We start from the raw sequence: 20413 nt of genomic DNA on the forward strand, positions 1-20413 counted from the left end.
CGGAGGGCGCCCCCGCATGCGGCGCAGCGAGCTGCTCGCGCTGTGCGCCGCCAGCCACCTCTTACGTCTGCCCTGGCCTGCACAAAGGCAGCATCGTATCGATCTGTACTGCTGCTGCCCATGCGTGCTCTAGGCGAGCTGTCGCGGATCCAGTCGGCGCGGCATCGCAGCACGGCAGGAAGGCGATTGCGCGCGCGGAGGCCTCGAGCCGCGCCGTCGCGTGTGCGGCACAGCTCTCGTCGTCCACAGTGCAACAGTGGGCACATCATGCTGCATCGGTGAGAGCCGAGCATCGTGCGTGCAGAGTCGGTGAGGTGCGCTGCGCAGGCGGTGGAGCCAAAACGCACGCGGGAGGAGCGCAAAAGGACGAAATGCAAAAAGAGAGGCATAGTGTCACGGCCGGGAATCGAACCCGGATCTCGACGGAGCGTCGAATCGATGAGGTTCAAAGAAGCCACAACGACGTGTACTGGCCATTATACTACCATGACCTCATATTGAGCGGCGCTGCCCATGTGATACATGAACCATCAGCAGCTGCACAGGCGATCTCACTGGCGCTCCTGGCTCTGGCAGCGCAGCAATAGAGGCGGAGTCTGGCAGACAGCTGCCTCTCCCTGATCATGCTGCTCTACGGCACCTGTCTCCAGTTGCCATGCTGCCAGTGCTGGACGGCAGCCCTTCCTGCCAGTGCTGGACAGCAGCTTGCTTGCTCCCCTGGTCTGGCACAGACTGCTGGTGCGCCCCTTGAGGCACTCTCCTGCGCATCCGCCGCAGCACAGAGCCTCATGCTTCCTTGAGCGCGCAGCCCTTTGGCTCAGGCCATGCACTGCATAATCCAGGGCCACGGGCCACCTCTGCCGAACTCACGCCTTCTACTCCGTACGACCACAGTGACGCTACGCCCCGACGCTCACTTCACGCCATCGCTACAGCGAAGACGGCTCTCCAACGCGCTCGCGGTCACATCATACATTGCCACGTCACGCAAAGTCTGGCCTCGGCAGCTGCGGCGGCTCCTGCGGCACGCGCGGCTCGCTGACCTCGATGAAGCTGCCCCGCATCCGCGGGCGCGGCGCCTGGTCCTCCGAGGGCCGCACCATGCCTTCGCCGCCGGTGCGCGGCGGCAGCCAGAAGTTGTCGTCGCCGCCCTGCGGCTCGGCATCGTCGCGGGCTAGTGTCGAGGGCGCGCGCTGCAGGTCAGCTGCGAGCATGCCGAGCTGTCCGCGCCCGCCAAAGGAGCCCGACGACGACCGCTTCGCCGCGGCGGCCGCCAGAGCAGTCGAGTCGGCGTCGGCGTCGGCGGATGCGGGCGCGCTAGGACGTGGCCGTGGCGCACGCACGACCTGGAACCCTCCGCCGCTCGGCGTCTCGTCGACGGGCGAGAGCGTGCCCTCGGCGCTGCTGGCCGGCGGCGCGTTGCCCAGACGTCGCAACAGGGCAGCCATCCGAGCGACGCCCTTCCAGCGTCCGCCCGCCTGCACCGTGCTGCTGTTCCACGTGTCGTCCTCCGACGAGTCCTCGGCCGCAGCAGCAGCGGCTGCATGTGCGGCGTACGGGTCGGCGTCCGTCGTGCGTGCGCCGCGGACGCGCACAAACTTCTCCTCGCGGATCGGCGACGGCGCACGGTTGCGCGGCAACGCAGTCGCCGCCGGCCACGACGGCGACTGCGGCGGCATTGACGCCATGATGTCGTCGTCGTCGTCGGGCGCGGAGCGGTAGTACACCGAGTACGGGTTGGGGTCGAGCGCAGGCGCGCTGGACGACTCGCCCTTGGCGTACAGCTGGCTGTCGAGGTACGATGCGTAGCTGCCGTGCCGCGAGTGCGTCAGGGGAATGGCTCCCGGGCGCGCCTGCGAGCGCGACAGCATGCCCGACTGCGTGCTGCTGGTGCTGGTGCGCGGCGGCGCGGCAGGCCGCAGGATCGCATTGGTGCTCGTGCCCGACGAGGAGCGCTGTGTCTGCGGCCGCATGATGCCGCCATTGCTGCTTGCGCCCGAGTGGCGCTTGTTGCCTGGGCTGGCGAGCTGCAGCGTCTTGTCCTTGCGGCGGCGGATGCGGCGAATCGCACCAGCGAGGCCCGCCGAGCGGCCCGAGGCGCGCGTATCGTGCGGCACGCGCCAGGCGATGCGCACGACTGCCTCGACGAGCTTCGCTGCGAGCACGAGTAGGGCGCCAAGGAAGAAGATGCCCTGCAGCAGCAGGATGACGTACGCGATCCAGCCGCACGCCTGGCGCCCGAAGCCGACGAGCGGCGTGAGGAGGACGAGCAAAACGGCGCTGATGACGCGCACAACGCTGCACAGAAACGAGACGGGCCCGTTCATCGCGCCCTCGGCGTACGGCAGCCACAGGCCGTACGCCAGCGCGAGCAGCAGCTCGAGGACGAGGAGGATGATGGCCTGCGCGGAGCCGCTGCGCTGGCCTGCACCGATGACGGTGCCGAGCACGAAGCTGTGGCCAAATGTGACGGCGCAGAAGAGCTGCGAGCCCGGCGAAAAGGTGTTGTACACTGGGCCCAGCGCGATCAGTGTCGACACGTCGTCGTAGAGCTTCGAGGTGTCGGCACGCGCAATGCGCCACAGCAGGTAGAGCGGCGCGAGGACCGAGACGAGCGCATACGCCAGCGCAGCCAGCGCGACCGACGTCGTGGAGTGGCCATCGGCGCGCGCAAACTGCCAGACGCTGAGAATCGTGATCGGAAAGTGGAAGAGCGCGAGCGCGCGAATGACGTTGCCGTGCAATGCCTTGCGGTGCAGCTGCGATGCGCCGCGGAAGGTGCGCATGCCGGGCAGCGCACCGAGGAAGCCGTATGCGCCGCGCGAGCCGTCGCGCAGATGTCCATCTGCGTCCACCAGCATGCCGCCCTTGCCGCCCTTCACCTCCGTCGGCTCAAGGTTGACCTCTTCCTGGCGCTGGCGCCGCACCCACGCCTCGGCGGCAACGTCGACGCCGTACGCGAGCAGCGATGCAACAGCCACGGCCGCGATAATCAGCAGCCAAATGGCCAGGCAGGTGCCGAAGAGCTGCGACTCGCGCAGACCAATCATGCGCGCGTACGCCTCGATGCCCGTGTAGACTGCGCCGAGGTCGAGCAGATTGTTCGGCATGCGCTCGTCCATAAAGAGTGGCGACGACGCGTTGCCCATCTGGGCGCCAATGTCGCCGCTGGGCAGCAGTGCCTGCGCGTGCGACGCAGACACCGGCGAGTCCTCGACGAGCGTGACGTTGCCAAGCAGCGCAGACCAGGCGACCTGGCGCAGGAACGGGTACGCAAAGTCCGGCCAGCGCACGGCGAGCATGGCAATGCCGACGATGAACTGCGTGTGGTGCAGAATGTCCCAGCATCCCGGCGTGGCAAAGCGCAGCAGACTCGGACTCAGCGAGACGCCCTGCCCGCTGAGTGCCGACACGATGGCCGGGCTGATCTTGTCGGTGATGAGCGTCGGCGCCGAGCCCTCGCGCGCGCGACTGCGAAAGGCGCGCGCGCGCATCGTGATCGCGAGGATGACGCTGGCGGCAGCGACGAGCGCAAAGTAGGCGATGAAGAGCGCAATTGGGAGCCAGAAGAGCAGATGCCACCACCAGCGGTCGGCGCGATACGGCGTCAGCGGCACCTCGATGCACGCCAGCGTCAGCGGCGGCGACGAGGGATCAATGAGCTGGATCTGCGTCCAGACCGTCGTGCCCTCGTACGTCGCGTCGATTGGCACATCGACAGCAAAGGCGACGGTGCCAGGCCCGTACTGGCAGGTGTTGGCCACGCCGGGGTTCGTCGCGTCGGGCGACGTCGGAAAGAGCCGATCGCAGACGTAGGTGAAGTTCGAAAAGACGGGAAAGGTGAGCACCTCGCTCTGCACCTGAATCGCACCTGGCTCGGTCTTAGCTTGGGCTACACGCCGCATTCTCCGCCGCACTCACTGATCAGGGCCGAGCCAGATGCATCGCTGTAGGCGTGGATCTCCTCGCCCGCCGTGCCCACCGCCACGATGCGCAGCGTGCCCACGCTCGGGGCCTGCAGGCCCTGGAAGCTCGCCGTGAGGTCAGAGTCGAACTGCGACCACACCGTCGACACGTTGATGCGGCTCTGCGGCTGAGCATACGTCAGGCCGCCGCCCGAGCAGCCGCGGAAGGCGGGCCCAGCCCTCGGCCGCCGGTTGTGCGAGCGCGCCGTGGCCTGCGCCGGCGCGGCGGAGAGGTAGGGCGCCGTGACGCTGCCGAGCTGCAGCGCTGCGACAGACGTCGACGTCGGCGCCGCCTCGCCAGCTGCCGGCGCGGCCTGCGACGTCGGGTTGTTGAGGCTTGGCGACGGCGCGCCGACGGCAATCGTGACCATCGGCGAGGCCGTGGTAGTGACAAAGGAGGTGGAGGCGGCGCCGGCGCCCGCATCACCGCCCTGCGCCCGCACCGCCGCCGGCAGAAGGAGCGCCCAGCTGACGGCGAGCAGTGCCGCAGCGAGCGTGCGACGCCGCATCGGCGCACGCATCACGCCGTGCGCGGCGGCACCGGCGAAGCTGTGCGGCGCGGCGCGGCGAGCAGTGAAGGCGCGGTGCAGCGCAGTACGCCGCCGAGCGGACGAGCGGTCGCTGGCAGTACAGAGGCGGGTCGAAGTAGGACGAACGAGGAAGCCGACGGGATGTGGAAGCGACGGTGGAGGTGGAGAGAAAGATGGCGAGACGCGGAAGCTCGCAGTCGAGTCGGTGGTTGCTCCTGCTCGCGGCGTTGCAGGGCAGATGCTGCATCAGGCAGAGCCGCGGCAGCGAGCACAGCCTCGCCGCCTTCGCGCGCGCCGCGCGGCGCCGCGCCGCCGCCTCTTTTGCACCATGCTGCCTGGCACACGGACGTCACCTTGCGGCGGGCCTCAGCGCAGGAGGAGGGCCCAGGCAGCATCACCGCGTACGGATGCCGGCTGGAGCCAGCTCCTCCTCAACGTCGCCTTCCGTTCGCTTGTTCACTCTCAAGACAGCGCCAGACGCAAAGGCAGGCTTGGCGACGGCAGCTCCATGTAGCGCTGCGCCGCCGATGGGCACGTCCAGAGGCCGTGCAGGACGCCGAGTGCCGCCGATCCGGACTCCGGCTCCACGTGGGCCCCTCCTCCCGATCTGCACCGCCGTGGCCCGGCGCCAGACTCGACTTGTGCAGCCCCTTTTCGACAGCACTGCTCGCTGCGATGCGACCGGGCCGTAGGGGTGAGCCTCGCATGGCTTCTTGCATCGATGCTCGCTGCGACGGCACGGCGGAGGCAGAAGACGCGCCCAAGTGCAGCCCAAGCGGCCAGCGCCCTGCGGCTCGGCCCCCAGGCCGGTGCTATGAGAGCAGCCGGGGGTGTGATTCTTATTGCTTGTGCTAGTGGGAGCAGGTGCGCCTGTGTGCTCGACGCCGATGACGAAAGTCTCCGAAGAAGGGCAGGGCAGCGCAGGTGAAGGCAAGCGAAAGAAGGGTCCGGGCATCACGTGGCGCGGCCGTGCCTGGCGGCGCTGCTCCCACGCGCCCGCCACCGAGACAGCGCCGAGCTCTCGGCCTGCGTGCGCTCAACAACGCCGCACCGCGTTCCAAAGCAGCCGGCACCGGTGCCGCAGGCCGGCTACCGAAGCGGCACGGATGTCGTGCTTCAGCCACCGCCGCACAAAGGTGATCTGCCACAGAGATCGAAGGGATAGGCAGCGGCCAAAGTGCGCTGCGCAAGCGTTGCCCGCGGCCTGGAGCGGCCTCTGGCGCGCGACGAGCCTGGCGCGCCGGTGTTTCGGAGGCCCGGTCCGAGCTCCCCGTGCGTGCGTTTGCAACTTCGCACGCATGCAGGGCGAGCCGCACCAGCAGCGCTCAGGAGGTCTACGGAGGTGCAGCAGTGCGGGCCACATGGTCGCCAACATGCAGTGTCTCCCCAGCGAGCAGCGTCTCGGCTGCCAGAAGCACCGTCTGACTCGATGCACGCGCGCCTGCTAGGGAGCTCATCGGGAGGGCGTGCCGAGTCATGGGTCGAGACTGGCGCAAGCGTCGGTGTGCTGCTTGAGCACGGCAGCTGTCTCTCGATCCGGGCGCAGCGGCAGCATGCTGCACGGACGAGACCGAGCAAGCATGAAGGATAGAGATCCACCGAGCGAACTCGCCGGCCGCAGCGCAGCCCCGGCCGCGTGCCGCGCGCGCCAGAACCCCAACTTTCGCGCAGGGCCAGAGCGCAGCACGCAGCGTCCGCCTGGAGCTGCCACCGTCGGGCGATGCGCCTGTCACGGCCACGCAGCATCCAGGCGGCCGGGACATCGTCACTCTGGCCGCAGAGAGTCCATATCGGCCCGCGGGCGCTTCTGCAGAGGCGCAGATCGGCCGCCGACGTGCAGAGTTCGGTGGACGCGTGCGGCTGTCGCGGCGCCTCTGCCCTACTGCGGCGCCTCGCCGGCACCGCGCTCGCGCTCTGGCGTCGCTGCAGCTGCGCCTAGTCGATGAGCTGCTGCGGCTTGCTGCCAGGTGCGATCTCATGGGCCGCTCGAAGCGGGAGTGCGGCAGGCAGGATGCCAGACGGGGCGGCTGCGCTGCCGTGCGAAGAACGCACCGCACCGGCGCTCGGCGAAAGCGCGCCGCGGCGCGCGTTTGACTTTTTGCAAGCCACGCGAGCGGCACGGCAGCGCGCGGCGGGGTGCGGCGGCAGCACTAGCGGCAGCGGCAGCAGCAGCGTGATGGCGCCTGCGCCTCTCCTGTGCCGCGGCTGCACCCCTTCTCTCTGGGTGACACACGGCACGACACCGCACCCGCTGCAGCTGCGCAGCCGCCGCAGCGTCAAGCACAGCAGCTCCAGGCCGCTCGGCTGCTCTCACCCCACCACATCCCCCCCGCACACGCCCTCTCACGCCCGCCCGCCCGCGCCGCCTCGCTCGCCGCCGCGCATCCTGTGCGGCACACATCGCCGCCTCCTCGAGCCTGCGGCCGCACCCCTCGCGGCAGCAGTCCGTGCCGCTGCGCCCCGCGCGCCGCGCACGCTCGACTGCTGCGTGACGGCGTCTTGCGCAGCGAGCAGCACCCGCAGCACCCGGGCATGATCAAGGTCGCAGCGCCCGCAGCGAGCGCCAGTGCCTCGCCTCGAGGCGCCGCAGCTGCGCCCGTGTCGCGCAGCATGGACGCTGCGCCCGCACACCCCGCGGCGGCGGCTGAGGCGGCGCCGAGCCGCACCTTCAGCGGGCCGCCCAAGCCGGAGGTCACTGCGAGCGGCCACATCATCGTGTACGATGCGCTGGGCCAGCCAATCAAGCGCAAGGTGCGTCTGGCGCAGAGCTCGCTTGCGCACCGAGGGCCCCACGCTCACATGTCGTGTCCTCCGCCGCTTCAGAGGCCACAGAGCTGGTGAGTACCTCGCTCGGCGCAGCCCTCCGCTGCCCGTGTGCTGACTTCCTACGCTCACCAGTGACGCCTGCCGCACGCGCAAGATCAAGTGTGTGCGCCTGCAGATCGAGGGCCTCGAGAACTCCAAGGACCAGCGCTGCGTGCAGTGTCGCGCCATCGATGCGCAGTGCCGCTTCGACTACATCCCCAAGCGGCCCGGCCCGCAGAGCTCGTGAGTCTAAGCTCCAAGTGCGTGCCCGTCCTGCCGCTGACGACCCTCCTCAGCATCGCCAAGACGATGAAGCGAGAGGCCGAAAAGGCGGCAGCAGCGGCGGCCGCGAAGAAGGCAGGAGCCGCCGGTGCCGATCCCAGCGCGGCAGCTAAGCAGGAGCCCGCCGACGTGGCGATGGAGGGCATGACTGCGCGTCGCGAGGGCTCCTCCAGCAGTGCCGCACCCAGCGCGCCCGCCGATGAGGCCTCGGCGATCGCCGGGCCTTCACGCCTGCCAGCGGGAGGCAGCGCGAACGCTCCGGGCTTCGGCATGCCTCCGACCTCCGGCTCAGAGCTGCGTCCGGGCCTCATCGTGCCGGGACAGTCGTGGGACTTTATGTCTGGCGCAGCGCCTGGCGCACTGCCGAGCTGGTCGGCTGCTGCGGACGCGACGATGGCCTTCGACGGCTACACCACGCCAGCGACGTCTGCCTTCTTCGTTAGCTCGCACGAGGGGCCATCCTCGGGCGCAGCGTCGCCTCGCCCTCACAAGCGCGCGCGGCACCTGGGCAAAGTCTTCGCTGCGCCCATCGAGCGTCCGCGCTGCCTCGAGGATGTGGCGCCGCGGCAGACGTTCCTCACCGTCATCGCGCTGTACTACCAGAACCTCTGGCCGATCATGCCGATCGTACATCGCCCGACGTTCTCGTTCGACCTCGTCAATCGGCGCGACGCCGAGGACGAGACGTTTCTCGCATTCGTGCTCAGCCTCACCGCGTATACCCTGGTGCAAGCGCCGCGCTCCGTCATCCCGGCGCCCTGGTCCTTCTACCGCAAGCTTCACCGCATCTGCCACCTGACGAGCCGGCGCATGCAGCCGCGCACGTACGATCCGCCGCGCCTGCTCCACATTACCACGCTGTACTGCGACCACGTGAGTCCGCCGCTCTCAGCTGTGCATCTGGCCGTGACTTACCTCTCGCGCAGATATACCTTAGCAGCGTGGGCTCACAGCCGGCCGCCAATGCTGTGCTCGGCGAGGCGATCCGCGTCTCATTCACACTGGGCATCAACGATATGCGCCGCTGGGTGCCGACAGACGGCACCGAAGGGCCCGACCTCATCGAGCGAGAGCTGCGCGCTCGCGTCTACTTCCTGCTCTACGGCTCCGACAAGACGCTCGCGATCCTGCAGGATGCGCAGCCGATCGGCCTGCGTGACGACGATAGCTGGGTTGCGCTGCCCACGGCCTGCAAGGAGGATCTCCTCACTGCGCATGCGCTGCTGCCACAGACGAATCCTGAGCGCGGCCCGCCATTGCTCAGTGGCTTTGTCGCTGTGAGCAAGCTGTACCTCGTGCTCTCCGAGCACATCGAGTCGCTGCGCGCCGATCGGCGACGGCCGCCGCAGAGCTGGCAAGCAACGCAGGAGCGCCTCGCACACATCCAGCGCCTGAGCGCCAAGGTCAAGGCATTGCAGGCAGAGTGGCCAGACGTCCTCAAGAGCTCGTCTGCTCCGCTCTCGCAGCAGATGCAGATGCAGCGCAACGGCAGCCGCAGCGACGAGCTGCCGCACTTTCCGCCGCCCGAGCAGCCGCGTGTGGCCGCGCTCAGCAGCGTCCCGATCGGCCTGCCCTTCTCGCCGTGGCCGACGAACACCTTCGACGAGCGCGGCCTTCCCAATCCGGACATCACCTCGCAGCCGTCATCCGGGCAAGGCAGCCCACGGATGGGCCATGCGCCAGCTCCGCTCGCCTTGCTGCCCGAGGACGCCTGGCCGTGCGAGCTCCCTGCTGGCCCTGCCCACCATGGCATCAGGCTAGGCCCGGCACCGAGTGCTGCCCAGCTCAGTCTGGCCACCAGCCAGGTCGAGGCATTCCGGCCGACACCCGCAGAGGAACCCGAGGCGCCCGAGTCGCTGTCGCTGTGGGCGACGATGCGCGCCAACATTCTGATCACGGTGTGCATGATCCGCTTCGTCTCGAGCGAGCGTGTCGAGTTCCTCGACAGCTTGCAGGCGCAGTTCAGCGGCGTCAAGCAGCAGAGCAGCAGCGCCGACGACTGGCAAGCCGCCTCGCGCGACATGCTGGGCGCATTCCACGGCATTCCGCTCGAGAGCCTGGCTGCCAACGGCCAGTCCATGATCGCAAAAGTGAGTACGGCAGCTGCATCTGTGGCCGAGCCTCGTCTGACCTCCGTCTGCGCAGCTTCTATACCTGGTCTCTTCGCTCCTCAACCGCTCGTCGTCTGGCTCGCACGCCTACGACTACCTGAGCAACTTCCTCGAGAGTGAGTCTGGCCCGCTCAGCCACGTCTGCGCTACGTGCTCACAGCAGCCCGCAGCGCTCTCCCGCCTGACGTCAGACCGCGAGAAGGGCAACGAGGGCTCCGACGCGTCGGGCAGCGACGACGAGTACTCCGAGTACTGATTGTGTGCAATCGCATGCATCGTTTAGATGGAGGATATAGACTGAGAGTGCTGCTGAGGGCGACGGGCGCGAGTGAATGCTGCGTGCGAGGGGAGATGCTGATGTGTCGTGGACTCGAGAGTCGCCTGTGTGTGAGCGACACGGGGCTGGAGGCAGGCGAGAGGCCGTCGTGGGAGACAAGGTATCGAATGGATGCTCAGAAGAGGTGAGGAATGCTGGAGGGGGCGCGGACTCAGGGATTGCCCTCGTCGCGCCGGCGCGCGTCTTCAGTCTGCGCCAGCAGTTGCCGGATGCGCTCGACGACGTCGTGCTGCAGCGCCGTGCCTGCCGAGTCGCGGCTGCGCTGGGGACTGGAAGACATCGACTGCGCAGCTTGGGCTGGCGCTGGAGGCGAAAAGTCGCTGCTGTAGATCGAGCCGCGCGGAGGCAGCTGGCCGTGCACATGGCGCAGGCGGCGGTGCGAGGAGCCGCTCGATACGGGGCCCAGCGCGGACGCTGAGCGCGAGTGTCCGACGGCGGCATGTGCAGGCCGCTCGCTGCTCTGCTCCTGCTCGCGGGAGCCCTTTTGGTTGAGGTTCTGACTGAGGAACTGACGAAGCGTGTTGAGCGCGTCCGACACCTCGTCATACTTCTGCGTCGTGGCGCTGCGCTGCCGCCGCTGAGGTCGAGACGCAGGCAGGCCGGACGGCGAGATGGGGCTCTGTAGCTTGTGCTGCGACGGATGCCGTCGGTGCGCGTCGAGCGATTCAGACGACGGCGCGACGGCAACCTGGCGAGGCGGTGGGTTGAAGACAGCTGTCGGTGAGGTCCCCACACGCCGGCCCATCGACGATTGGGACAAGCGCCGCTCCGCCAGGGGCGACAGGCCCTCGTTTGCGCGCCCGAAGTTGACAGACCGTGGTCGGCGAGAGGCCGTCGGCATCGACCCGGTCTGACTTCCGTCTGTGCCGCGCCTCGGGCGCGAGCCCCATGAAGGCGGCCGCGAGCTGACGTCCGAATGACCGGTTGCGCCTACAGAGCTGGAAGCGCTTGCTGCTTGGAAGTGCTGCCCGTGCTGCACGCGTGGCCATGTGTTCGCCCAATCGTCGCTTGCGCCTCGCGAGAGCGCCTGTCCGAACTCCCCGACGGGCTGACCAGGCTGCTGGTGAGACGTGTCCTCGTACAGCGGGGCTGCGCCAGGATCGGCAGATAGCGGCAGGTACGCGCTGGCGGCAGGTGAAGAGGCCGGCGTGTCGCGACCGTGCAGCCACCGCGAGGTGCCGCGCAATGACAAAAGAGAGTCGTCCATGCGAGCGGAGGAGTCGAACGAGGAGGTGTTGGTGCCGAAGCTGAGCTGCTCGACGCTGTCGTCTTGCACGAAAGGCGGCCCAAGTGCCTGGGCAGACGTGTTCAGGCCGGCCATGGCCATGTCCACAGAGGGCTGCATCGGCGCATGAGACGCCATCTGGTGATGGCTACTGCCGGCGAAGTGCTGCTGCTGTCTGAGCTCATGGCCGTGCTGAGCCGACGCCGCAGACCACGAGTGCGAGGATCCGTCATCCACGTTACTTTGCAGCTGCAGCGCTGCCAGCTCGGCAGAGAGCGACGGCGAGATCCCCGGCATCGATGACGCGCCGGGCACGTACCACAGTCCGCTGGCTGCGTCATAGGCTGCACCGAGTCCGCGCATGGAGCTTGATAAGCCCGCCGATGCAGGGTTCAGACTTGTGCGAACATCCATGTGGACAGCTCGGCTGTGTGCGCCTGCAAGCGAGCTCATCCCTGCGCTGCTCGACGCTGACGAAGAGTGCCGTGGTGCCAGCGGAGAGGTCGGATGGCGTGACGGCTGCTGCCAAGAGACGCCAGGGTCGCTGGACGGACCTGCACTGCTGCCGTTGGGCGAGAATTGCAGTCCGCTTCCGCTGGAGCTGACTTGCGAAGCGCTGTGCAGCGGCGAGTGCAGGTCGCTGCCTGCGGAATCGAGCGCAGGCTGGGAGAACGGATGTCAGCACGGATGCGCTGCTGGCAGCTGCAAATACTTACAAGCATCGCAAGCAGCTCTGATATGTCGTCAGGCAGAGCGGTGGACGGAGGCGCACCGGGCCCTGGAACAGGCGCACGCGCCATGCCGCGGTCCTGCCCGCCAGCTGAGAACTGTTCGAAGTTCAGTGACTCATCATAGGCCCACTGATGCAGATTGTCCTGCGGGTACGCCGGCTCGCCGTTGTGTGGCCGTCGATCCAGACCAGGCTGAGCGGCGTCGTGGTAGACCCTCCTCATCGTGGCGTCTGAAGAGGCTTGGGCTGGGCAGCGGCGACGGCAGCCGGCTCAAAGCCGTGCGTCAAGCCGGGACCGACCAGCCGCGCCGGGAAGCGGTCTGGGGCAAGCAGCCGTCGAGCAGAGCAGCAAAGCTGTGTGCGGATGTTGAAGGTGTGAAGCAAGAAGCGACGCCGAGCGATAGATCGACCTGAATGCGGCTCAGCCGGTGTCCAGAGTACGTAATATCTGCAGCAGGCATCGTCAGCACATGCGCCAGAAGGCAGAGGCCGCACAGTCGCGCTTGACAGGCTGGCACGCCATCTAAGGCAGCGCCCCTCGCGTGTGAGCAGACTGCCCACACCGGTGGATGGCAATGGCTTTGCTGCAAGAGCAGCCTCTTCCCGCCACGACAGGGGTAGAGGGCTGCGAAACAATGACAGAGAAGCACTTTGCGCCGTGCTTCGATGCTGTCCGCAAACGCAGGCCGAGCCGCAGCCCTTCGAGTGCCGCCTACTTGGCTAGCTGCTGCCATACAACTGCACGGCAGAACGCGAGAGATGCACACCTGGCGCTTGGCGGTGCATCGCTGGTCTTTGGCTGTCCCGCTACCCTTGCGTGCGGTCGCAGCTGGCTCCCACCAAGACAAGACCCATGGCCCCGGCGCAGCCGCGGCGAACGGCCAAAAGCAATTACCCTAGCCCCGGGCTGCGCCGCATTCAACGCCGGCGCTCGAATGGCCGGCGTATATGCGTGCGGCTCAGGCACGACAGGGGCGCCCGAGGAGCAGCAGGCACTCTGCACTGGTGAAGACGCAGGAGCTACTCACATATCCTGCCAGCAAGGGCCACCAATGCGAGCGCAAGAGAGGCGAAGGCCGCTGCAAGGTCTCCAACTAGCGCCTAGAGGCCAAGTCTGGACTCGGGCGTGCGTCCGAGCAGTCGGCGAGGCTCCTGCAGCCAAACTGAGCTTCTGTGCAGTACGGCCTGCCAAACGCAGCGGGAGCCGGCGCGTCGCAGAGGAGCGTCGCGAAGGACGGCGGCCGGCGCGGGGTGCGCAAGAGGCGCCGGCAGCGCGTGGTCTTCTTCTTGCGGGCACGCGCCTCGTGCAGTCACAGTCTGAGTCTGAGTAAGAGTCGAGCTCGAGCTTGGAGACTTTCCTCGAGCAGCACAGCGCCCGCAATCAGCGCAGCAGCTGCTAGGATGGAGCGCTCAGAGATGCCCGTCGGCGATGCAGCGTCGCTGCTGCGAGACGCAAGGAGCGTGGTGGAGGAGCGGCGCGGGGCGCAGCGGCCAGCGGGCGGCGGCGCGGTCGGGGCGCGCCAGAGCAAGCAGCGGCAAGCGAGCGAGGGCCGAATGCGGCGTGTTGCAGAAGCAGAAAGAGCAGATGCGCGATCGAGGACAGAGCGAAGTGCGAGTCTTAGTGAGATGGAGGGTGCGGTGCGGCGAGGCGGAGCAGGAGCAGGGAGACCGGAGCCGAGAGAGCCTAGGGCCGGGCACTGGGATGCGCACAGAGGCGAGCGTACGGGCGAGAGGAGTGAGAGGAACGTCGGCCAGCGTCGCAGCGACAGCGGCGGTGGCGGTGGTGGTGGGAGTGCGAGGAGCGACGCAGCCGGCCGTCGCTGCGTCGCCGGCCGCGGACGGGCGGAGGGGAGCAGCGGGTGCTGGGCGGCGCACGAACGTCGCACCGACGCAGCAGCAGCGCCCTCGCCTCGCCTCCCGAGGCCCTTCCTTTGTTGCACGCCCGCCGCTGCATGACGCTGCTGCTGCTGCTGCGCTGTGTGCCGCATGCTGTGTGCTGCGAGCGGCATCTGTGCATTGGCGCCGGGCCGGCGCTGCTGCAGCGGCGCATGCGCCCGGCGCATGGATTGCCGCGGCCGTGTGAGAGGCGCAGCAACAGGCCGAGGCGAGGTGTGCCTTGGCTGCGAGACGCGTGCGAGACAACGGAGTTAGCGCCAGCACCAGCCTCAGCACGGCACACTCGCACTCAGCGTGCAGCGTTCGCTGCAGGCATCCGCAGGGACGCAGCTCGGTGCAGCTCGTCGCAGCAGGTGCAGACTCAGCAGCGCAGCTCAGCAGAGCAGCACGGGCCGAGGTGCTGCCGCCGCACAGGCGGTGCAGGCGCATGATGCATGTGATGGCGCGTCGCCCTCGGCACCGGGACGGCGTGGCGGCCAAGATGCGCCAGGCGCCGCCGGCCGCCGCAGCAGCATGCAGCAGCGGGAAGGTGCGGTGCAGCATGGGATGGGATGCTCCACCTCATCAGCATGCTCAGGCTGTGCTGCTGCGATGCAGCCGATGCGCGCTCCACCGCACCGGGCAGCGCTTGGACCCGCTCCCGGCCTGCCATCACGCTGCGGCGGCCCTACCGCAGCGCCCTGTTTGCGGTGCCGCCGCGTGCCTGAGTGAGAGTGAGGACAGCTCGCAGCGGCAGAGGCAGCCAAGAGCACCTCGCTCCTCACGCGCGCTGCCTCGTCGCTCGTGCTCGCCGCGTATCGCCGCGTGTCAGCCACACCTCGCCGGACCTGGGCGGCTGGTGACGCGCTCGGCACACTCCGCCTGGGCGCCGCAGCCGGCGTGCGGTCGTGCGGACGGCACACGCAGCAGCCGGAGGAGCAGCAGTGAGGTCGCGCCGTGCTGCGCCAAGTGCCTTGGGCACAGCGCAATGGCGCCGCACTCCGCCACGTCGGCGCAGCGAGCTGCCGCAGCGACGCAGGCACGGGGTGCGGAGTCGGCGGGTGCACCGCCAACTCAGCGGGGGCATGACGAGAGCGCTGCGGCGGAGGCACAGTTGCTGATCCGGCGGGCCAGCGCGCCGCCGACACGCGGCCAGCACCTCGCACTCGTCGGAGCGGCCGCGAAGAGAAGGGCTCCAGCCCGCTGCGGCGGCCACACTCGCGTTGCTGCCGCTGCGGCCTGCTCATCCTTGCGCTCCTGCAGGCCTCCGAGGCGCCGATCATCCAGCGGACGCATGATGCATGCCCGCCCGTCCGCCGAGCGTGGCGCTCCCGGCGGGTGTGTCCGTCAGCATCAGCAAGGCCCAGAACGCGCGCGCCCCGCTGGCGCTGCTTTGGCCAAGCCAGAGCGTGCTGTGTGCGATGCGGCCCTGCTGCGACACGATGTAGCCTGGAGCTCATGGAGATGCACCTCGCCTCTTTCCTGGTGACGGCGAGCGCTTGCTGCTGCGAAGAAGCAGGGAAGAAGAAGCGCAGGAGCGGGCGGCCCGACGCTGCCGCGGCTGCTCTTGCAGCAGCTCCGCCTCCTTCTCGCTCCGCCGTTCTTGTTCACCCGCTGCCGCTGCCTCTGTCGTGCGCGGGAGTCTGAGTCTGGGTGCGTGCTGGGAGCTGCAGGTGTGCGTGCTCGCCCGCCCGGGTCGCAGCAACGGGCGCACTCTCGATTCACGATGGACGCAGCATCGCAGGAGCAGCGCCAGCAAAGGCGCCAGGGCACATGGCCCGGCGCCAGGTCGCGCCAACCTTCTTTCCGCCCGGGCTGCAGCGCAGCGCACGCTCGACGAGCCCTGCCCTCTGCTCCTGCGCCTAGCTGCTGGGCACCGCTGCGCTGGATCGCCGGTCCCGATGCGCTGCCGCTGCACCACGCGGCTCATCCACCGCTCGCATGAGGGCCATGTGGGCCTGCGAGTTGCGTGTCCGCTGCGGATTTGTGGTCAGCGCGGCATATGCAAACGCAGCGAACGCATCGCAGCTCCCGCCGCCGGGATCACACAGCAGGAGCGCATGCACGGAGAGGCCTCGCTGGCAGAGCAAGCTGCTGCGGCACCTCCGAGTAAGCGTAAGAGTGGAGCGGCTGTATCTGCTGCTTGCTCTCGCCGCTGCCGACGGTGAGACGTAGCGAGACGAGATCCTCAGCCGGCACGCACGGCGTGGCTGCGGCAGCACGCAGCAGCAGCAGTAGCAGCAGCAGAGGCACGAGGTCGCGCCGAGCCGCGGTCGGAGCCTTTCACTGTTGCTCTTGGCTGGTGCGCACGGCACGTCTTCCTTCCTCTGCCAATTCTCCGCCAAGCAGGAGCAAGAGCAAGGCGTGGCCGGCAGCCGCACGGCACCCTCGGGCACAGGCGCGGACCCACGTGGGGTCCCGCGGCTCCCTTCATCTCTCTGCTCGCGCTGAGGCCGGTCATGCTTGCGTCGTGCTGCTGCGAGGGAGGCGGTGCGACTGCCGAGCCGAGCACGCTCATAGCGCAGTGCAGGGCAAGCGTCGGACGCCCCTCCGAGGCGCGTGGCTGCTGGTGCTGCGGTGCAAGCGCCGATGGTGGCCGGCCGTGCGGCTGCTGTCCTGCGCGCCACGCCTCGCCATCACCTCTCCTGCCCCAGATGCAGATATCGGCGGCCCCTCGCAGTGCGCTCAGTGGGGTGTGGGCCGGAATCTCCCGCAGAGGCGCCTCTCTGGCCGTGCTGCTGCTCACCAGGCCAAACTTCCGCTGCAGTGAGCCGTCCTGCGAGGCTAGCCTGGCGCTGTGCGTGGCCCGCCTGGCACACACATCGAACGACCGTCTGCGTGCGGCAGGCGGCGCTTTCTCTTGCTCGTCCCTTCAGCTTGGCCGCTCGTCTTGGCCTGATATGTGCGTCTGCCGTGCGAAAGGACGCTCGGACTCGACGGCAAGGGCCTTGGACGACGGAGCCGCTTGCCGCGGACGGCGTGTGGTGGACGAGCTGCACGCGGCTGCAGGCAGCGCTGCGCTAGCGCCGCGCGACGCGCCGAGCGAGAGCCGAACGAACAAACAAACAGCGGCAGGCGCACGGACGAGCCAGTCAGGCCGCAGAAGGAGGGGCTCGGAAGGTCCTTCGCCTCGCAGAAGGCCCACTTCGCGTGCGGTGTATCCCACAGCGCGCAGACGAGAATGCCGACGGCGTGACGAGCGCGACGGCCGTCGGCGGAATGCTCATGTGTGCTCGACCGCAATGCCTAATTCTGGAAGCAAGTCATCGTACGTCCCATGCAGTCGATCCCTCTCGACGGTGGCTGCTGCAGAAGCCATCAGACGCCGACGGGGTGCAGAGTGCAGATGTACCTGAGCGGCCCGAACGATGACCCTATGCACGTCCTTCCCGCAGAACAGAACGACAGACCCTCTGCAGCTGCTCCCGTCTGTGCGCCGTCATGCCGCTGCACACAGCCCCAAATTGCTTTTGCTGGAGGCACCTGCACCATGCAAGGATCGGCGTGCGTCGAGCACGGGCGTGAGCCGATCAGCAGTCAACCATGTGCGGCGACAGAGCCCGCACAGATGCGACGAGCCTTCCACAGACGCAAAGCGCACCGGCAAGCGCCTCCGCGATGCTGTCCTGCAACCGCTCCTACGAGCCAACTCATCGGGACCCTGAAGTAGCAGCGGGAGGGCGAGCCGGCTTTGCGCACAGGCGTTCAGCGCCATGGTCTGCGATACAGCTGGCTTCCTCTGCCAAAGATGACGCCTTACTGTGGCGGCCGACTCGCTATTGCATTAGGGCGGCTGTGTGTGGGCCTGTACGGCTCTCGGCGTGTTGCCAAGCCGTGAGCCGGACTCGGCGCAAATGAGAAGCTTACGGCTGCGGCAATGGCCCGCTGCACCTTGCGCCGCACTCAAAGCACACCTGAGACACGCAGCGCACGTCAAACGGCATGCGCCGCGACGGCTCCGCGCGTCCGGCGGAGCGGGCCTCGCGAAGTTCAGGGCGTGCAGATTAAGCGGATAGCGAGATGGCAACGAGATCGATGGCAGGCGACATCACCTGCACGTCGCAACTGGTCGCTCGCACTGGACTGAGCACACGTGACATTAAGAAACCAGGACATCACCCCTCCACCTACATGCGGGCCGCCTGCCCCGGCGCGCCTCGGAGGAAGCCGTCGAAGTAGCGCTCGATGGCCGCGTGGTCCTCGAGGCCGACGACGGCGCCTACGTAGCCGTCAGGCCGCACGACGACGACGCCGCCCTGCTCAAGGCCGTACTTGCGGTGCATGCCGCCGACGCTCTCGTCGCCGTCCTCGTCGCCGATGCGGTCTCCGCCGGCCTCGACGTCGTCGGCGTACACGAGCGCACGCAGCGGGCCGAGGTGCGCCACATCCTCCAGCTCGAAGCGGTAGCGCGACTGACGCACGATGAGCAGCATGTGGAAGAACGGATTCACCTCGGTGCTGAAGCCGTTGGCCAGGCCCGAGTTCAGCGGCTCAGGCCGCACGTGGTATGGGCCGTGGGCGAGGTGGTGCGCCTTGCTGTTGGGCCGGAAGCGCTGCAGGAAGGAGCGCGGCGACTGCAGGTGCGCCACGAGGCCGTCGAGCTTCGTCTTGTTGGCAGCGAGGTCGCCCGCGAGCACGTAGAGGCGGAAGCCGCCGGGCGCCGTGAACTGGATCTCGTGAATCATGCGCACAGGGCGGGTGCTGTTGAAGCGCGTAGCCCACGCTGGCAGCAAGCGAGCGCCCGGCTCCAGGCGCTGCGTCACGGGCTGCGAGAGGCCGAGCGGCGCCGGGTCGCGGAAGTTGAGCACGTTGTCCTTGTACTTGACGCCGGCGCCCGTGGTGAAGCCAGCGTTGCGGCGCTGCACCTCGACGAAGTGCTCCTCGAGCTGCTCCTTGCTCAGCTTGGCCAGCTGCGGCTGCGATTTGGGGATCTCGCCGCTGAAGAGCGCCGAGTACTCTTCGTCGAAGTCGATGAGCTGCTTGCCCGTGGCCCAGCGCTCCTCGTGGTACGTCGACAGCAGCGTGTCGTGGTCCGCCAGGCCCTTCTCGACGAGGTTGATGCGCCACGAGAGCGCCTGCGCATCGATGATCGCCGTGTTCATGCCCTGGCCGGCCTTGGGCGAGTGAGTGTGGCACGCGTCGCCGGCGAGGAACACGCGGTGGCCCTGGCGTGGCCGGCCATTCTCGGCGACTGCCGGCGGCAGTGAGTAGCGCGTGACGAGGCGCTGCCCGATCGGGTAGCACGTAAACCACTCGACGCCCTTGAACTCGAAGTTGTACGGGTGTGCAATCTCCTTGATCGCCTGCATGACCATGTCCGACGTGATCGTGTCGCGCGCGGTGAAGGCCGACTCCTTGCTCTTCGAGCCGCCGAGGTAGTTGACCTGCGTGTAGCAGCGGATGATCGGCTCGCCCTTCTCGTTGTTCTCGCGCGGGAAGATGTAGAGGGCGCCGTGCGAGGCCGAGTGGATGGCAGCAATCTTGCGCACGTCGGGGAAGTCCGTCTCGACGATGCAGTCGAGCGCGGCCCAGAGCGTGTCGACGAGGCCCATGCTCTCGAACACAACGCCGTGGTGCTCCTCCATGTGCTTGCGCACGGGCGAGCGCCCGCCGTCGCAGCCGACGAGGTACTTGGTGCGCACCACCTTGAGCTCGCCCGTCGGCTCGATGCGGTACTCGGGCGCGCCCGCGGCGTTCTTCGTCTCGATGACGCCGCCCATCTTCTCAAGCGTGACGGTGACGGGGTACGTGGCGTCGTCGGTCTGCTCGAACTTGACGAAGCGCCAGGGCCGCGTGACGCGCTGGCCGTGCTTCTCCATGTCGCGCAGGAAGCCGCCCTCGATGAGGCCCTGCTGCAGGCCGAGCGTGCACGGGTCCTCGATCTCCATCGATGTCGGGAAGGACTGCACGCGGCGCTGGCGCACAATGCCGCGGCTGTTGCCCGGCTTCGGGCCCCAGAAGGAGCGCTCGTACGACGGCGCCGAGCGCGCGAAGAAGTCACTGCCGATGGGCTCCATGTTCTTGAGCACCTCGATTGTCTGCGGACATGTGAGCGAAGGCAGGAGGGCAATGCGGCGAGCCACTCACCCGCGGCTGGATGCCGTCTGCGCGGCCGGCCGTGGTGGGCTCAGAGCGCTCGTCGATGACGAGCACGTTGTGGCCGCCGAAGCGTGCGAGCGAGCTCTGTAGTTCTGCGTGTCAGTGCTGCATTGATGCAGTCTCGGCGCTCAGCTGGCGCCTGCTGCAGCACAGCAAGCACTCCACTTCAGCGCCTGCACTGCAGCGCTCCCACTCCAGCGCTGCACATTCTGCGCTGCAGCAGCCGCGCCCCACTGCGTCGCATAGGCCCTCACGCTCACTCACCGCCGTCATGAGGCCTGCCGGGCCGGCGCCGACGACGATGACGTCCCAGGTGAGGCGGTCGATGTGCGTGAGGTGGTCGGGGTAGTCGTGCGTGCCGTGGGCGCGCTTGCCGCCCGACTTGCTCTCCTCGACGACGGGCGGCTCGCCGCTGCTGCTGCTCGACGAGGCGGCGGCAGACATGGCGGCAGCG

The 20413-nt window shown here is 68.2% G+C and overlaps 6 protein-coding genes and 1 non-coding gene across 7 annotated transcripts; 2 read left to right on the plus strand and 5 right to left on the minus strand.

The window, feature by feature from the left end:
- Nucleotides 1–391: 391 nt before the first annotated feature.
- FA09DRAFT_t46 lies at nt 392–491 on the minus strand. Its single transcript has one exon. It is a non-coding gene; the product is annotated as a tRNA-His (tRNA).
- Nucleotides 492–955: 464 nt separating this feature from the next.
- On the minus strand, nt 956–4687 carry FA09DRAFT_362916 (hypothetical protein). Its single transcript, XM_025745525.1, has 2 exons — nt 3922–4687; nt 956–3871 (listed from the first exon to the last, which is right to left on the minus strand). Exons 1-2 carry the CDS (start codon nt 4484–4486, stop codon nt 984–986), a joined length of 3453 nt encoding a protein of 1150 aa, XP_025595537.1. The 5' UTR covers nt 4487–4687; the 3' UTR covers nt 956–983.
- A 2051-nt stretch (nt 4688–6738) lies between these two features.
- Nucleotides 6739–9983, plus strand: FA09DRAFT_362917 (hypothetical protein). The gene is made up of 7 exons (XM_025745526.1): nt 6739–7246; nt 7319–7332; nt 7394–7543; nt 7597–8455; nt 8509–9672; nt 9728–9809; nt 9864–9983. Exons 1-7 carry the CDS (start codon nt 7028–7030, stop codon nt 9947–9949), a joined length of 2574 nt encoding a protein of 857 aa, XP_025595538.1. The 5' UTR covers nt 6739–7027; the 3' UTR covers nt 9950–9983.
- Nucleotides 9984–10181: 198 nt separating this feature from the next.
- FA09DRAFT_341198 (hypothetical protein) lies at nt 10182–12208 on the minus strand (the record flags this gene model as incomplete). Its single annotated transcript, XM_025744413.1, has 3 exons — nt 10182–11599; nt 11810–11918; nt 11972–12208. 3 exons carry the CDS (start codon nt 12206–12208, stop codon nt 10182–10184), a joined length of 1764 nt encoding a protein of 587 aa, XP_025595539.1.
- Nucleotides 12209–12332: 124 nt separating this feature from the next.
- Nucleotides 12333–13356, plus strand: FA09DRAFT_145067 (hypothetical protein). The gene has a single exon (XM_025739142.1). It carries the CDS (start codon nt 12555–12557, stop codon nt 13314–13316), a length of 762 nt encoding a protein of 253 aa, XP_025595540.1. The 5' UTR covers nt 12333–12554; the 3' UTR covers nt 13317–13356.
- A 2687-nt stretch (nt 13357–16043) lies between these two features.
- FA09DRAFT_332189 (hypothetical protein) lies at nt 16044–16609 on the minus strand. The gene has a single exon (XM_025743355.1). It carries the CDS (start codon nt 16376–16378, stop codon nt 16049–16051), a length of 330 nt encoding a protein of 109 aa, XP_025595541.1. The 5' UTR covers nt 16379–16609; the 3' UTR covers nt 16044–16048.
- A 1041-nt stretch (nt 16610–17650) lies between these two features.
- On the minus strand, nt 17651–20352 carry FA09DRAFT_332190 (hypothetical protein). The gene is made up of 2 exons (XM_025743356.1): nt 19948–20352; nt 17651–19898 (listed from the first exon to the last, which is right to left on the minus strand). Exon 2 carries the CDS (start codon nt 19875–19877, stop codon nt 17988–17990), a length of 1890 nt encoding a protein of 629 aa, XP_025595542.1. The 5' UTR covers nt 19878–19898; nt 19948–20352; the 3' UTR covers nt 17651–17987.
- Between the last annotated feature and the right edge of the window lie 61 nt (nt 20353–20413).

This window comes from Tilletiopsis washingtonensis, assembly GCF_003144115.1.
Source record: "Tilletiopsis washingtonensis strain MCA 4186 unplaced genomic scaffold FA09scaffold_23, whole genome shotgun sequence".
NCBI lineage: Eukaryota > Fungi > Basidiomycota > Exobasidiomycetes > Entylomatales > Tilletiopsis > Tilletiopsis washingtonensis.

Excerpts from the sequence above, each read along its gene's own strand:
- FA09DRAFT_362916 (XM_025745525.1), bottom strand. The coding sequence starts at position 4,486 with ATGCGTGCGCCGATGCGGCGTCGCACGCTCGCTGCGGCACTGCTCGCC. Across the intron at positions 3,872-3,921 it reads ATCTGGCTCGGCCCTGATCA|GTGCGATTCAGGTGCAGAGC; the intron begins GTGAGTGCGGCG and ends AGACCGAGCCAG.
- FA09DRAFT_362917 (XM_025745526.1), top strand. The coding sequence starts at position 7,028 with ATGATCAAGGTCGCAGCGCCCGCAGCGAGCGCCAGTGCCTCGCCTCGA. Across the intron at positions 7,544-7,596 it reads CGGCCCGGCCCGCAGAGCTC|CATCGCCAAGACGATGAAGC; the intron begins GTGAGTCTAAGC and ends GACCCTCCTCAG. Across the intron at positions 9,810-9,863 it reads CCTGAGCAACTTCCTCGAGA|CGCTCTCCCGCCTGACGTCA; the intron begins GTGAGTCTGGCC and ends AGCAGCCCGCAG.
- FA09DRAFT_145067 (XM_025739142.1), top strand. The coding sequence starts at position 12,555 with ATGGCAATGGCTTTGCTGCAAGAGCAGCCTCTTCCCGCCACGACAGGG.
- FA09DRAFT_332189 (XM_025743355.1), bottom strand. The coding sequence starts at position 16,378 with ATGAGCGTGCTCGGCTCGGCAGTCGCACCGCCTCCCTCGCAGCAGCAC.
- FA09DRAFT_332190 (XM_025743356.1), bottom strand. The coding sequence starts at position 19,877 with ATGGAGCCCATCGGCAGTGACTTCTTCGCGCGCTCGGCGCCGTCGTAC.